Consider the following 17,073-nt stretch of genomic DNA (forward strand, 5'->3'; position numbering starts at 1 on the left):
TTGACAGTCCCTTGATGAGAACAAGACTTGGTGACCCTGAGACCCTGGGTGTTAGACGTGGCTGTCTCATGACCATTCATTTGTGCCTGGCTGCCCTGAGGGCTGGAAGGGTGAGGTCCTGGTTCCTATGAATTAAAGATGAAAAATAACGTCATCTTAACCAACAAACTAGAAACCATGTCAACTTGACTCTTCACTTAGGCCTGCAGGCAATACTCCTGGTGATGCTAAATTTTGAATCATGTGGCCTGTAAGGAAGTATCCCTTGGGCAATAGATTTACCTATATTATGAAACTCTGCTGCATGGACCATTAAAATAAAAACAAAATTACATGAGCCAAATGGTACAACACTGTATTATGTAAAAGTCTTAAACACTACTTAGGAGGCTTCTTGTTAAGCCAGAGAGTCAATATATTTCATGTTTTGACAAATATCACCAATGACTCTGCAAAGAAGTATATCAGCCTTATTCTCACAGCAGTGTATGCCAGATCCTTGTGAAGACATTGCCAATAATACTAATATAAAATAATAAAATGACAGCAAAAGCTCTAAGTACTTATCATTATGTTAGGCCTAGTGCTAAGCACTTTTTAGTTATCTCCCAGGAAGTAGATAGTTTTGTCTCATTCACTGGAATTTAAAGAGTCCAGTTCTTAACTGTGTTGGAGCATTAAAATCCCCTGCAGGGCTTAGGCACAGGTACGCGGCCCCACCCAAGAGTACATGATTCAGTATGTCTGAAGTGGGGCCTTAGGACTTGTATTTGTAACAAATTCCCAGGTAATGCTGATGTGGCCTGTGGGTTGAAAACCACGGATTAGGGCAACACTTTAAATTACTATCTTAAAGAATAATATTCGAGCTTCCCTGGTGGCGCAGTGGTTGAGAATCTGCCTGCCAATGCAGGGGACACGGGTTCGAGCCCTGGTCTGGGAGGATCCCACATGCCGCGGAGCAACTGGGCCCATGAGCCACAACTACTGAGCCTGCGCGTCTGGAGCCTGTGCTCCGCAACGAGAGGCCGCGATAGTGAGAGGCCTGCGCATAGCGATGAAGAGTGGCCCCCGCTTGCCGCAACTAGAGAAAGCCCTCGCACACAAACGAAAACCCAACACAGCCAAAAATAAATAAATAAATAAATAAATAAATTTACAACAACAAAAAAAAAGAATCTTCATTTTTCATTGTAAATCCTGGCTCAGAGAGGTGAAACGCTGCGGCAGGAGTACAGTGCGGAAGGTCAAGGCATGGGTCACGTATTACAGACCTTTAAGGGCGGGGCATTGCCTGAAGGGACAAGGAAATCTGCGAGCCTTTAAGAAGAAACGAGGCCACGCCCCCTCGTTGGAACCGCAGGGTACAGTTTTCACAGAAAACAGGAAGTGAGCTCCCCAGTTCACCCGGATGCAGTCAGAAATTACGTTACCCACAAGGCAGTGCCTCGAACGTCTGCGGCGGGCGCTGAGTTAATGACGGACGGCGGAGGCGGGTGTTGCCTGCTGCAGCTTGCGCGGAGCTTCTGGCGTCGGGTCTTAGGGTGTCGTTTGGATGTGGCCGGTCTGTCCTTACGGGCCTTTATGGCTGGAGCACTGGGCATTGGCCGCTTCTCAGAAAAAGGTCAAGACCGAGCAAAGGACCGCGAGGAGAATGGGACCCACCTCTACGCTTTTGTATGAGCCGTGACCCCCGCCTCGAGCGGGTTGTCAGCCGAGCACTCTCCGAGCTCTGCCCCAGCTTTCGGTCTCCGCAGCTCCCGGAGGCGGCTCCCGGGGCCTTGTGCGCATCCCACACCGCGGACACTCAGGTCCAGGTGCCCCCGTCCAGGGCTGGCCTGAGGAGTCGGCTGAGCCCGCTGGACCGGCTTTTGTCGCCGTCTCTCGTTGTTCCGCTCTGCCCACTGGGCCCCATGGCGGCGCCGGAGCTGGTGAGTGGAGGGTACCGCAGGCCCATGTGCGCTGGGGTCGCTGTCAGCACAGTTCCACTCGCTATGATATAGGGAATCCCGGGACCTTTCGCCTTTCCCTCTTAATACTCTCGGATCTGGAGGTCCAGTGAGAATGGGGTGTGGGAACCACAGTGCTAATCACTTCCAACCCAGGCTTCTGAATCCGGGCCAGGGGTTCAGGTGTTATAAGGAGAGGCACCCATTTCTGGCTCTAACCTTGAGCTTGTCGATTGGCCTCCATTCCCTTGGCCTCCATTCCCTCGGGTCTAAAATTGGACTATTAACTATTTTTCTTTCTCGGTTGAGGGAACTGGAGAGGATATGCATGTGACGTGTGTCCTGCAGTGTTCAGCAGGACCCAGAGAGCATCACTCTCGATGTGGTTTCCAGAGAGGGACTCTCCTGGTCCTGCTATTATCTTAGTCTCACACCCAGGTGGAGTCTGACCCTCAAGCCTCCTTGCCTCGGGCCTCAACCCAGCTGAAAGCTGGGAGACTGGGATGAGAGAGCCCCTAGAGCAGAGGTGAGGTGGGAGCAGCGTTTTTGGAATTGCTGCTCCTCTAATAGGAGTAGAAGTTCCCTGGACAGACCAGAAGACAAGCCAGTCACTGAATTTATCTTTGCAGATGCCATCTGGGTACTACAAGTGAAGTTGGCTTGCCACTTATGGCAGTGAACCCATTTTCCTGGCACATTTACTTATATTTGAAAAGTGAATCCATTACAGTATTCCTTAATGACAATGCATAGGAATGTTGTATCTCAAGGCATGTAAACACATGGACAGGCCTTAAGTTATTCTGCAGCATGCCACCTTGTTTGCTCTCATCATAGCTCTGATCACCTTCAGAACTTCTCTTATTTACCCATTTTTCCTCACCTGACTTGCTCCCTAACTTCATTCCAGCCTTGTTCCACCTCCACTCAGAGAGGTCTTCCCCAGTTGCCCCATCTAAAGTCTCCCGTATCATAAAGTCTCCCATAATCTTTGTAGTCATTTCACTCACTTTTGGGTTTTTTTTCGGAGCCCTTAGGGCCATATGACTTTATCCTGATCATTTATTTAGTTTCTTGTCAAGGATCTTTCCTTGACAAGAGTGTGAGTCCTGTTCTCTGCTTTATCCCCAGGCTTAGAAGAGCGCTGGCCCTGTACCAGGTGTTCAGTAAGCAGTTGATGAATGAAAGATGCTACCGTCTGGGGCTCCCATCATGCTTAAATCTCACTCCCCCACCGTGGCTGAACCAGGGGGACCTGGTTTCAAATCTTGCCCCTTCTCATTAGACATATGACTCTGGGCAGCTTGACTTTGAGTCCCCATTTGCTGATTGTGAAATGGAGACAGTGATGGTGTTTACCCCATGGGCTGCAGGAGGATTAATGAAATTCACAAATACACACTGAGCACTGACATGTGCTGGGCACTGCAGTGTTTGCTTTATAAACATTTTCACTTAAATTCCCACAACAACATAGTGAAGTTGGTACTATTATTGTATTAATGTGGAAATTGAGGCTCAAAGAAATTAGCATGAAAAGGCTGGATTTAAGCCCCAGGAAGTCTAGCTCCAGACCTAGAGACTTTCAGTTGCTTTAACACAGCATCTAAAGCCCTTAGGTTTAGGCAAACAGTGCAGACCAGTGAGGCGCAGCTGCTGCTGCTGTTATCGTTACTTGAATTACAGTAATGGACTCACAGTCCACACAAGATTACCATTGTTTTGTGTCACTCTCCAGTGGATTCCCACATAGGTGGCTTTTCTCTCCTGCACCTTTGTATCCTGTCAAAGGCACCATCTACCTCCCTCCTGAGCCCAGCACAGACCTAGGTTCTCAGGAGATACTCAGTGATTCAGGCCTTGGGTCTCTCTGGACTTTTGCCACTAACCAAGCAGTAGACTCGTACAGGCACCCCACCACCTCTGTTTGACTTTCCAGGCATTGGTATCATTTGAAGATGTGGCCATAACCTTCACTGGGGAGGAATGGAGACATCTGGACCTGGCCCAGAGGACCTTATACCAGGAGGTGATGCTGGAGACTTGTGGCCTCCTGGTCTCACTGGGTAAGGCCTCACCTGTGTGGTACCCACAGCCTCTTTCATTCCACTGTCTCTCGCTAAGCATGGCTGGTTGAGAAGATCTGAGGAACCTGCCTTCCCTTCTCCCTCCAGCCCCAGCATGTTCTTATCTAACCTCCTCTTGCTTGGTTTCCTTGTCTGCATCAAGGATTGTTGTATAACAAACGTAGTTCTTCTCAACACTTTTACCCAAGTGTCCAACATAAGCTGACCTCAGTCTGACATCCTTATTCCAGATTCCCATGATCTGGAATTCAGCTTGATTGTGTCAGATGTCCTCACAGCCCAGTTAACAGGACCTGTGGTTAATGGGACGTTCTCCGAGAACATGGTGAATTAGACAGACGGGAAGCTATTTGTCATCAGTGCTACTGGTATCTTTCTAAGCAACACAATCTTAGCTAAAAGGCTTCTTTGACCCCTGGTGCCTGCACAGTCGTCCCTTATGTCCTAAGGCCTGTGCCTTGCTTCTCTGAGGCTATGGGAGTTAATTTTAGAGAGTACACAGACATGTTTTCAAATGGCATTGATGGGCATCTGAGAAGGCTATTTCTTTTTCCCTTCTCTTTCCTGCCTCTTGACTGTTGTTGAGAGAGTCTGGGCTTAGTGCTGAGTCTTTAGCGTTCACATGGCTGTTGGCTGGTTTCCCCTTCAGCAGAAAGAACAGCCGCAGGACTCACAGACTTGAGTCGGCAGCATGAGCTTGCTGGGACCATGATTATTTTTGTTTTATCATATTTTTATAGTAACCTTCCACTTAGCCCCAGTGAACTAATATCTTTAAAGTGCTTAGAATAGAACTGGGAACATAGCAAGTGCCACACATGCATTTGTTATATATAATAAATTAATAAATCCCGAGTGTTCTGCCACCTAAACCTTAAATGTCCACTTTACCCAGAAATGGTTACCTCTGACAGGGCTCTCCCAGCCTTGTGTCCACATAGTCTCTCCCAGGAGGTCAGTCATCAGGGAAGTAAATCCAGTGTTATTTTATGACAATTGTGATTAGTTGTTGAAAGGAGACATCTGGGGAATAGTATTCCAGGTGGAGGGATCAACACGAGCCAAGTCCCTGAGGGGTCAAGGAGCTCAGGTCTCACAGAGGCGAAGGAATATCTGGTTCACCTTTTCCACGGCCACATCACTGAGCTCGGTGCCAGGCGTATGGCAGACATCAGTGAACATTTGCTCAGTGACAGCTGGGTGCATTCTGGCTTGCAGTACAGGATTTTCTAATCAGAGTTTCTGTGGTCCTGGTGTCTAAGTCATTGACTTCTCTCCAGAGTCCTCCTGTCCCTTAGCCTTCGAATTTGGCAAAATACATTTGGCTGCATGTACCAGAAAACCACCTCATACAGGTTTCACCCTGAAAAAAGTTGATTACTTCACCTAATGAGAAGCCCTGAGGTGGTGCTGGCTCCTGGGTTGGTATCTACCAACCCAGTTCTCTCTGTTTGTCTGCTTTCTCTCCTTGGTCCAGATCATCAGGCCAGCATCCCTGAAGTGGCCACAGGATGATGCAGCAGCAAGTAAGGCAGCAGGTCCCCACATTCAGCCCTGTCTTCCCAACCTGGATTGAAGACTTTTTCTTCAGAATGGGTAGCAATTTTAGGTCATGGCCTACCTCAGATAACTGACTATCAGTTGAGTTAGTCTAGTGTTTTTAGCCATCCTTGGGCACCAGAATCACCTGGGGAGCTTCGAAAACAACCAGAGCTCAGTTTTTATGCCCAGAGATTTGGTTTAATTTGTTCTGTGTTTAGAACAGGCGTGTCTAAGTAGTTCTGATGCATGGGAAGGTTGAATCTTACTGATTTAATTAGGGAAAACCTCTGGAAGGAGTCATCCCCTTTCTGGGGTTTCATGGTGGTGTGTTAAAGGTGTACACTCCAGTATACCTGAGAGTTTTCCTTTTGTCTTTACCTGTATACCCATGCCCCATTTACTTCTCCATGCACAGGGCATCCTGTTCCCAAACCAGAGCTGATTCACCTACTGGAGCATGGGCAAGAACTAAGGACAGTGAAGAGAGGCCTCTCCAGAAGCACCTGTACAGGTGGGTGGCATGGCAGCTGGCAGACTACCAGGGAATGACTGTCTGAAATTCCATGGGCAGTTTCTTTTTGCAGCCTTCCTGGGGGTCTTAGGTGGTCATGGAACACTTTGAACTGTGTTTCCTCTGTCTTCCCAATCCCAGCACACTCTTTGCCTTTACTAGGGTTGAAATGTGGTATACTGGGTAAGAGATGGGCTGTAAACTTGGCCACTTACTAGCCTCATGACCCTGGGGAAGTTGCATGATCTCCCTGTGCCTTTGACATCAACTCAAGGCTGAGTTGGTGCTACCTGCTATAAGAGATAACTCCAAAATCTTGGTGGGTCAACTGGTTAAGACTGTTTCTCATTTGTGCCATGGTATAATGTGGGTCAGCAGGGGAGCTCTGTACCATGTATCTATTCAGGGACCCAGGTGTATTCTATTGTCAGTATGTGGCTGTAAGGTGGCCCTGGCATCATCCAGCTGGGCAAGAGGAACAGGAGAGAAGGGGAGTAGTCATATCCACTTGCATACACAGTCACTTCCATTCACATTCCATTGACAAGAACTGGGCATTAGGCTACGTGTTTTGTCATAGAAATGTGGTTTAGCTTTGTGCCCAAGGACAAAATACCAGGGATATGATGAACATATACTCAGTTTGCTAAACGTAGCCTATATTAGAAAAAGATAGAGTAATAATAGTTACTGCATTACTGTATTGTTTGGGAATGTAATTAGATAACTTGAAACTGCTTATTAGGACATTGCCTGACCCAAAGTTAGTGGCTTAATAAATTTACCTACTAGTAATATTTATATATTATTACTCATAATGAATAGAGAACAATGTGGAAACTTCCTTCCAGATTCAGAAAAGACAGTCCTTTCTTTTTCTGCAGATTACTACCTCCAACTATACTTTGCATTCCCACTCTTTTCTACCTGCATCCAATCATTTATTTATCTATACATCCCTGCATGCATCCATCCTTCCATTTGTAAATGAGATATTCAGAACAGTCCCTAGCCTTGTCATCTTCTTACCCTCCTGTCTTGTAAAACCTCAAGGGGACATTTGCCTTTGTCAGCCCCACTTCAAGTGTGTGGATAGCACTGACGCAGATTCGTGATCTCTCCCCTCTAGGGTTCCTTCAGGCTGCTCAGCCAGTCAGTGAGTATCTCTGGCCAGCGCCTCCTCAGCCCTGCTGAGTCTGTCTCAAGCCTTCACCCCTTCCCGCAGTTCTCCATCTTCACTTGAATGTTTCAAAGGCACTTCACACCCATCATGCCTAAAAAGGACCTCATGATCTTGCCCACTCCTCTTGTCTCCCCATTTCAGTGCATGGCCTTGCCGTTCACTAAGTTGAGAAAGCCAAAAACAAACTTGAACAACCCCTCAACACCTCCATTTTCATCATTCCCAATATCCAGCCATCCCTGAATCTTGATCATATTTCATCATACGTTTCTCCTGAATCCATCATCTCCACCAGTTCCATCAGTTCCAGCACTATCACCCTAGTCCAGGCTATAATCATCTTTTGCCTGCATGATGCTAACAAATTCCTAACTGGTCCCTCCCATATCTGCTCTGTGCCTCTGATCAGCTTTGTGTCTTACATCCACTTCCCCGTCTACTCACACCTTATTCCAAATACTATCACCTCCGTAGCCACTGAGATCTCAGCATATGACCTAGCTCATTTTGAAAATAAAGGCCATTCACTTGTTTTTCTTGCCTTTTAACCCTTACTGATTTATCCCTGTGGCTTCCTTCTCACCTCTCAGAAGAGTTCTCATCCCCGGCCATGGCGAATTCCCCAAGCAGCGTCTAGGTCATACCTTCACCTACCTTCTCAGGTGTATTAGTTATCTATTGCTATATAGCAATATTAAAACTCACTCATTATTTAATATTAAAATATCACTCATGTATTATCTCTCATCTGTGGATCAGAAATCCAGGCACAGCTTAGCTAGGTCCTCTGCAAAGCTGCAATCGTAGGCAGCTTACAACATGTCAGCTTACTTCTTCAAATCAAGTAATGGTGTGAGAGACTCCAGCAAGAGAGATGTTACACATGTACTTTATCTCTTACATCTTACATTCTGTCACCTTTGTTATATTCTATTCTTTAGAAGTAAATAAGGGTCCTGCTAGGATTCAGGCAGAGGGTATCAAAACTGTGTGAACACCATGAGGCAGGGATTATGGGAAACCATACATGAGTCTGTCCACTGCATTAGGGAATGTGCATCTTCATTTATTTCCTACCTCTTGTATATCTCCATCTTCTCTCTACTCAACGTAAAACACGTGGTCAAGTTTCTGACACTTGAGGGAAACATTTAAAAAAAAAAATGCTCTTGGCTCTCCAATACCCTCCAAAAGTTGTAGACTCTATTTCAGCTGAACTACCAAGCTTCTTTGAGGACTTTTCTCATTCTCAGAAGAGACATCTACATTGGAAGTTAGGGCTTCAACACATGAATTTTGGTGGAACACAAACATTCAGTCCATACCAAAATTTGTTTTTTGAGTAAATACAGGGCTATTCAGATATTCTGTTTTTTCTTGTATCAGTTTTGGTAATTTGAGTCTTTTAAGGAGTTTGTCCACTTCATCTAATTATTCTATCCATTACTTTTTAAGATGGTTTCATCTCAAAATGGTAAATTTTATGTTATGTATATTTTACCACAATTTAAATTTTAGGTATGTATTGTACATATTTTTATAATGCCATTAAAAACTGACATTCTCAAAAAAATATTGTTCATCGTACTCGTTTATGTTTTGCTTTTTTATTTGACTATTATAAAAGTATCCATTTATGTTGTTGTATAGGATTTGTACTTTTCATTTAACAGTACATTACTAAGATTCATGATGCATGAAGCTATAGTTTACTCATTTTTTCTTCTGTAGTTATTTATATGACTATAACACAATGTATTCATCCATTTTCATGGGAATTTTCTTGTTTCTAATTTTTTGTACCCACAAACAATACAGCCATGAAAATTCACATGCATGTGTTCTCACAAACATGTGTAGGAATTTCTCTTAGTAATATTCCTAGGACTAGAATTTGGGGATTATAAGTTAAGCAAAAGGAGAACTTTACTAGATGATGCCCTGTTGTTTTCTAAAATGGTTATTTATACCCACTTACACTTCACCTGCCTTGTATGAACAATTCCATGGATCCATACCCTCTCTAACACTTGATAAGTTTTTTCAATCAGGTGAATATAAAATGGTCTCTCATTGTGGTCTTAATTTGCCCTTCTCTCATATCTAAGAAATCTGAGTTATCTCTTCATATGTTGATTGGCCAATATACATCTTCTGTGAAATATCAGTTCATAATACGCTCAGTTTTCATTTTGGATGTGGAGTGTTGAAGTCCCCAGCTGTAATTATAGTTTTGTCTATTTCTCCTTTCAACTCAGTTTTTGGTTTGTATATTTTGAGGCTCTTATATTTGGTACATAAAGATTTAGGATTGTTATGTCTTCCTGGTGGATTAATCTTTTTATCATTATATAATGTCCCTCTTTGTCCCATTTTCTTTGTAGTCTGTTATCTGATGTTAATATAGTCCTGATGTTAATATAGCCATCTTTCTTTGTTTACCTTTTTAAAAATTATATTTAGTTTAGTCAGATTGATTAGTCTTTTGTAAAGAATGCTTCTGTATGTTTATGAAATCTTCCTTTTTCCCAAGATCTAAAAGATAGTCATTTTCACTATTTATTAAAAGTTTTTAATCTTTAGCTTCTGACAGTTAAGTCTTAATTAGTCTGGAATTAATTTTTTGTTTTGTACAAGGTAGAAATACAATTTCATTTTCTTCCATTGTGGCAAATAATTTTTCTACATCCATTTATTGAATACAGTCAAGCCCCCTACATATGACCAAGTTCTGTTCCAAGAGCACGTTTGTAAGTCCAATTTGTTTGTAAGTCCGACAAAGTTAGCCTAGGTACCCAACTAACACAATTAGCTATATAATACTGTACTGTAATAGGTTTACAAGACTTCTCACACAAGTAATACATAAAAAACAAACACAAAAAAAAAAACATTTTTAATCTTACAGTACAGTACCTTGAAAAGTACAGTAGTATAGTACAACAGCTGGTATACAGGAGCTGGCATCGAGTGAACTGGCAAGAAGAGTTACTGACTGGAGGAGGTGGGAGATGGTAGAGCTGAAGGATCATCAGCAATAGGAGATGGAGGGCAAGCTGCAGTTTCACTCACACCTGACATTGATGGCACAGGTTCTGGTTCCGTGCTGGATTCAATTCTGTCTACCCTCTTGAAAAAAACGATCCAATGATGTCTGGATAGTAGCTATTTTTTTCTTGTCATAGATGACATGGTAGCACTGGATTGCATTCTGAATGGCTGCTGCAACCTTTGTGTACTGTTCTACGTTTGGGTCCTGTGCCTCAAAAACTAACAGTGCCTCCTCAAATAAAGAAAATCCCCTTGCCATTTCCTGTGTCGTGAATCTCTTTGGTTCTTGAGTTACTTCTTCCTGTTGTCTCTCTTCATTCTTTCTCTGAGCCTCCAGTTCCATCCGGTCTTCATTAGTAAGCTCCATGTTCGCATCTTTGAAAGTTCACAACTTGAAGGTTCGTATGTAGGGGACTTCCTCTATTCCTTCCTTTTTCCACTAACGTCTCTGCTGCTTTTGTCATAAATCAAAGTTCCATATATACATTTCTGAGCTCCCAATTCTGTTCTTTCCTTTGACAATTTGACAGCTTATCTTATATCTATGCTACATCACACTGCCTTGGTGTATATGATTTCATCATAATCCTAATTCCTCAAAGGGCAAGTCCCCTTGCTTTATTCTTCTTCAGAGATATCCTGGTCTCTCTGTTATTTTATATAAATTCCACAATCAGCTTGCCAATAACCATGAAAAACCCTACTGGGATTTATCTGAAGTTGTATTAAATTTATAGATGAATTTGAGGAAAATTGGCAACTTTATGTTATTAATCTCTTTTCATATAAATCTTCATTAATGTGATATGTTTTCTGGTTTACTTCATCTAAATGTTATCTACTTTGAGTCTGTTCACCTAGTCTTTACTAGATATAGTAGACTCAATATGTGCACCCAGTTGCTTATCACTGCCCCCGCCCCAACTTTCACACACTCCAAAATCCTAAGATTTTGTTTCTCCTCTTTCCCTGCCTCCCTCTCCACCATCCTGTCATCCTCTTCTCTTTGCCTGGCATTCAACATTCTCTGAAAACCCCGAACCTTTGTACTTTCAGTCATCTGCTACAATTTTTCTCCTAATTCCTCTGTCAGGGAATTCCTACTCATCTTTAGAAATAAACTCATGTAGCACCTTGTCCAGGTAGCCTCCACTGACCTCTTTCTGTCTTCCATCTGGGCCAAGTTAGGTCCACCTTCCCTGTGCTGTCATAGCACTATGAGATGTTGGAACACAGTCATTATCATTACTTTTTCCACCCTCCCCCATTCTGGAGAGTGAGGAGGAGTCTCCACTCCAGATTTGCTATTCTCCTGCACCAGATTTTCCTCCTGGGTTACCTTTTAAAGATGTCAAGAGTCCAAGGATCAGTAAAGAAAGAAATTGTAAACCTGGGTTTAAAAGATGTAAAAATGCCACAGACAGTAGAGGCTTTATTTTCACCTTCATTCTTCCACTAAAGTGGTAATATATTTTGTTCTGTGTTGACATCACTAATAGGCACCTTTTTTATATTGGATTTCCTTCAGGTGAAAAAGCAAAACCTGAGATCACAGAGATTACTGCTTCTCAGCTGGTCCTCACTGAGGGAGCCCCTTTTGAGGAACGAGTGACACATGGAGCCTCAAGGTGTTCCAGGCTGGAGCAAGCAAGGGATCAGGAAAAACTGTCAGAAATGCAGGAAGGGAACTTGAGGCCAGGAACAGACATCCACAAGGAGACATGCCCTAGGAAGTTGAGCCATAAACATGATGACTTTGAGACAGATGATAGTCTTTATTTAAGGGTTTTACAGGAGCGAGTCACTACACAAGATGCTCTGCATGAACGTGATTCCCAAGAACCAGGAAGAGACCCTGTTATTGATGCAAGGAATAATCTCTACAAATGCAAGGAATGTGGAAAAGGTTTTAGCAAGAATTGGGCCCTTGTACGGCATCAACAGATTCACGCTGGAGTGAAGCCTTATGAATGCAGTGAATGTGGGAAAGCCTGTCGTTATATGGCAGACTTCATTCGACATATGAGGTTTCATACTGGGGAAAAGCCATACAAGTGTATTGAGTGTGGGAAGGCCTTCAAACGCGGGTCTCACCTCACAGAGCACCAGCGTATTCACACTGGAGACAAGCCCTATGAGTGCAAAGAATGTGGTAAAGCTTTCACCCACCGCTCCTCTTTCATCCAGCATAATATGACTCACACTAGAGAAAAGCCCTTTTTGTGCAAAGAATGTGGGAAAGCTTTTTACTACAGCTCTTCCTTTGCTCAACACATGAGGATTCACAGTGGAAAGAAACTTTACAAGTGCAGTGAATGTGGAAAGGCCTTTACTCACCGCTCCACTTTTATCCAGCATAATATGACCCACACAGGAGAAAAACCCTTTTTGTGCAAAGAATGTGGAAAAGCTTTCTGCCTGAACTCATCCTTCACTCAGCACATGAGGATTCACACTGGAGAGAAACCCTACGAGTGCAGCGAATGTGGAAGGGCCTTTACTCACCGCTCCACTTTCATTCGGCATAAGAGGACCCATACTGGAGAGAAGCCCTTTGAGTGCAAAGAGTGTGGGAAAGCCTTTTGTGACAGCTCTTCCTTAATTCAACACATGAGGATTCACACTGGTGAGAGGCCCTATGAGTGCAGTGAATGTGGAAAGGCCTTTACACACCATTCTGTTTTTATCCGACATAATAGGACCCACAGTGGAGAAAAACCCTTGGAATGTAAAGAGTGTGCAAAAGCCTTTTACTATAGCTCTTCCTTTACTCGCCACATGAGGATTCACACTGGAGAAAAGCCTTATGTATGCAGAGAATGTGGAAAGGCCTTTACCCAACCTGCAAATTTTGTTCGGCATAATAGGATCCACACTGGAGAAAAACCCTATGAGTGCAAAGAATGTGAAAAGGCCTTTTGTGACAACTTTGCCTTAACTCAACACATGAGAACTCACACTGGAGAGAAACCCTTTGAATGTGGTGAATGTGGGAAGGCCTTCAGCCATAGTTCATCCTTCATTCACCATCGAAAGATTCACACCAGAGTTTAAAAGATGTAACAAGGCCTTTTGCAAATGTGTTCACTTCAGTCAATTTTAGTGAACTCATACTGGTGAAATACCTTTCCTTTTGAGTATAACTATTCAGGGAAGTCTTTTGGCCAGAGAAATAGCTTACTCAGTATCTGAAGAGAAACATCATAATTGTCATCTCTGTGAAAGCTTTTTGTGGCAGGTCATCTAAAGGGTCATACTAGAAATTGACCCAGCCTGCAGCTCTACACTACACCTGAGAATCATCCACGAGAGAGACTCAGTGGTTGTCATGCATCTGGGGAAAATGTCAGCAACAGTTCTTCCTATGTTTATACTATAAATCCATCTCAAGAGTATTTTAAAAGAACAAAGAGATGTAGAAGAGGAAGGAAAGAGATACACATGTGTGGCTGCTTTCTGATTTCCCTGCCAAGCTATGACAATTTGTCATTTGTGTGTGTGCGCATGCAGAAGGGATGAAGGGGGAGAGATCAAAAGGCCTCATCACCTTTATGTTTTCTTATATATCCACAGTCAGGAGAATTGGACCATTGGGGCAGCTCTGCTAACATTTATTAAAAGTTCTTTGTTACAAAACACTGTCACGTCTACCCTTGAATATAAGGCCTGAGTCATGAAATACATATACATACACACCTACATATGCAGTCAGTTCTTCTAATTCATGGTAGTTATATTCTATAAATTCACCACAAACACTGAACTAGTGAATATTGAACCATTGCTCCTAGTGGCAATACAGGTTTAGGTTCCTGTGAGCCTCTGTTCACGTTTTCATCAATCAATGCATAATCTTTTAATTTATTAAAAACATTTTTTTTGGCTGCATTGGGTCTTCGTTGCTGTGCACGGGCTTTCTCTAGTTGCGGCAAGCGGGGGCTACTCTTCGTTGCAGTGCGTGGGCTTCTCATTGTGGTGGCTTCTCGTTGCGGAGTACAGGCTCTAGGCATGCAGGCTTCAGTAGTTGTGGCATGCGGGCTCAGCAGTTGTGGCTCGCGGGCTCTAGAGCGCAGGCTCAGTAGTTGTGGCACACAGGCTTAGTTGCTCTGCGGCATGTGGGATCTTCCCGGAGCAGGGATTGAACCTGTGTCCCCTGCATTGGCAGTGGATTCTTAACCACTGCGCCGCCAGGGAGGTCCCAATACATAATCTTTTATGGAATTTTTTTCTGTTTTTAAAGACACCTTATTTAATAAATGTTTCTTACAAGTTACATCCAATATTTCATTATAATAAAAAATATTTTAATTATATCATTTTTGTGTATTCTATTGTTATTGTACTGCTTTAACTCTTTCACTCAATCACACACACAAACAATACACATATACAGTACTCATATAAAATAAACATGTAAACACTATACACTGCTCTACAGTACAGTCATGCAAAGAAAGTCCTAGAAAAAATTAAAAATTAACCAAAATTAAAAACATTAACTAAAACTCTGATTTTGATAGAACTGCAGGATGTGTGATGGGGCAGTGCACTGAGTGGATTAATCTCCTGACCTTGGCTTAACCCAGGAAAACCAAAGGAGAGGTTGTTGCCTTGTTTTGCCATTTCTTCCAGGTCTTTGTTGTTGGGTTCCACTTCCTTCTCTGCCAAAATTTCTTCCACGTCTTCCGTCATGTCATTGAAGCCTTTTTTACTTATATGCCATGTGATATGCATTATGTGTTTGACACTGTCCTTTATATTTTCTGTAACACCTTCAAAGCCTTTGAAATTTTTCAGGCAGTCTGGCCAAGCATTTTCCTAACAGTTAATGATAGTAGTCTGCTTGTTATTATCCCAGGCTGTGCGAACACAATAACAGTGCATATAGTGACGGACATCCAGTAGTCTATCATGGTGGTTTCTTTTATTTATTTATTTAGGCCACACCATGCACCATGTGGGATCTTAGTTCCTTGACCAGGGATTGAGCCCGCACCCCATGCAGTGGAAACACAGTCTTAACCACTGGACTTCCAGGGAAGTCCCATGGTGGTTTCTTTGTTGGTGCTGAGAGCTTTGCTAAAAAGCTCCCTCATGTTGTGCTTTTATTATGTCCTGATTGAGAGGTTGGATAACATGTAGTATTTACGGGTATGAAAAGATCATTTAGGTTGGAGTGGGTATTTTCAATGCTGTCTTGTATGGTTTTTTTTTTTTTTAATCGGTCTTCATCTCATGAATCCACAGCTTTTGCCACTTTTCCATCTTTTTCTTAGATTCATTACACTACTATAGATGTTACTTTTGTTGCAGGAAGGGGGATCCCTTCCAGGGCCCGAGAGTGGGCTCTTGTCTAACACTCGGAAATGCATTGTCTGATGAGACACACATGCTGACAAAGCAAGAGAGTTTATTGGGAAGGGGTTCCCTGGGTGGAGAGCAACAGGGTAAGGGAAACCAGGAGAACTGCTCTGCCATGTGGCTTGCAGTCTCGGGTTTTATGGACATGGGGTTAGTTTCTGGGTTGTCTCTGGCCAGTCATTCTGATTCAGGGTCCTTCCTGTTGGCGCACGCATTGCTCAGCCAAGATGGATTCCAGTGAGAAGGATTCTGGGAGGTTTGAAGGACATATGGACTGGTGTCTCCTCTCTCCTTTTGACCTTTCCTGAATTCTTCCAGTTGGTGGTAGCTTGTTAGTTCCGTGTTCCTTACCAGGACCTCCTGTTGTAATTCATACAAGTGGCTACTATCTTGCCTGGCCAGGGCAGGCAGTTTCAGTCAGTGTTTCCCCTGACACTTTTAACATTTCTGGAGTGGCCACATGTAGAGACTGGTGAATTTCCTCTTCCTAGTTTTGGATGTGCCGTATTGTTGATTCATTAACATTGAACTCACAGCCAATAGCTGCATAAGTCATGACTGAATGAAGCTTATCTAACACATGTATTTTCTCTATCATAGCCTTCTTGCACTTACAAACACTAGACAGCACTTCAACACTGTGCTTGGGGGCCATTTCAACAGCAAAATCACCCAAAAAAGCACAAAAATACAAAAAAGTGTGGCACTAAAGAGATTGTGAAAAGGACACTTTATAATATGAAAGATGACACCAGAAGGCAGAGTGACACCGTGTTTGACCTTAGCTGGTAACATGCATGATGGGCAACTCAAATTTTTTATCACTCTGCACATGTCTGCAAATGACTGCAAAAATGCTATGAGCATTGATTTGGGAGTTACAAATAAACTTCAGTGAATAGGTGAATTCACAAATAATCAGGATTGCTTATTAAAGATCACTGATGAATTTTGTTATATTTGTTTTTTCTCTTGGCTTCATTTGGAATAGTTTCTACTGCTATATCTTCCAGTTTCCTAATCTTTTCTTCTGCTATGTCCACTCTCCCCTTCATCCCATCCAGTGTATTTCATACCATAATTTATAGTTTTTATCTCTTTTAGTTGGATTAGGGTCTTCCTTATGTCCTTCATGTCTCTACTTCACATGTTCATTCTTTCTTCTAGCTTCTTGGACATATGGAATAAATTTTTCTGTTTTAATGTCTTCTACTTTTACTATCTGTCATTCTGCACCTGTTTTTTTTATATTATTGAAATATAGTTGATTTACAATGTTAATTTCTGCTGTACAGCAAAGTGATTCAGTAATACATATATATATTCTTCATATTCTTTTCCATTATGGTTTATCACAGGATGTGAATATAGTTCCCTGTGCTATACAGT

The 17,073-nt window shown here is 42.9% G+C and overlaps 1 protein-coding gene across 1 annotated transcript; it reads left to right on the forward strand.

Moving 5' to 3' along the window:
* Positions 1-1,184: 1,184 nt before the first annotated feature.
* On the forward strand, positions 1,185-14,636 carry ZNF599 (zinc finger protein 599). Its single transcript, XM_082437867.1, has 4 exons — positions 1,185-1,931; positions 3,889-4,015; positions 5,994-6,089; positions 11,852-14,636. Exons 1-4 carry the CDS (start codon positions 1,680-1,682, stop codon positions 13,375-13,377), a joined length of 2,001 nt encoding a protein of 666 aa, XP_082293993.1. The 5' UTR covers positions 1,185-1,679; the 3' UTR covers positions 13,378-14,636.
* The last annotated feature ends 2,437 nt before the right edge of the window (positions 14,637-17,073 follow it).

This window comes from Balaenoptera physalus (assembly GCF_965194825.1).
Source record: "Balaenoptera physalus genome assembly, chromosome: 19".
In the NCBI taxonomy this organism is placed as follows: Eukaryota; Metazoa; Chordata; class Mammalia; order Artiodactyla; family Balaenopteridae; genus Balaenoptera; species Balaenoptera physalus.

Excerpts from the sequence above, each read along its gene's own strand:
- ZNF599 (XM_082437867.1), top strand. The coding sequence starts at position 1,680 with ATGAGCCGTGACCCCCGCCTCGAGCGGGTTGTCAGCCGAGCACTCTCC. Across the intron at positions 1,932-3,888 it reads CCATGGCGGCGCCGGAGCTG|GCATTGGTATCATTTGAAGA; the intron begins GTGAGTGGAGGG and ends TTGACTTTCCAG. Across the intron at positions 4,016-5,993 it reads TGGCCTCCTGGTCTCACTGG|GGCATCCTGTTCCCAAACCA; the intron begins GTAAGGCCTCAC and ends CTCCATGCACAG.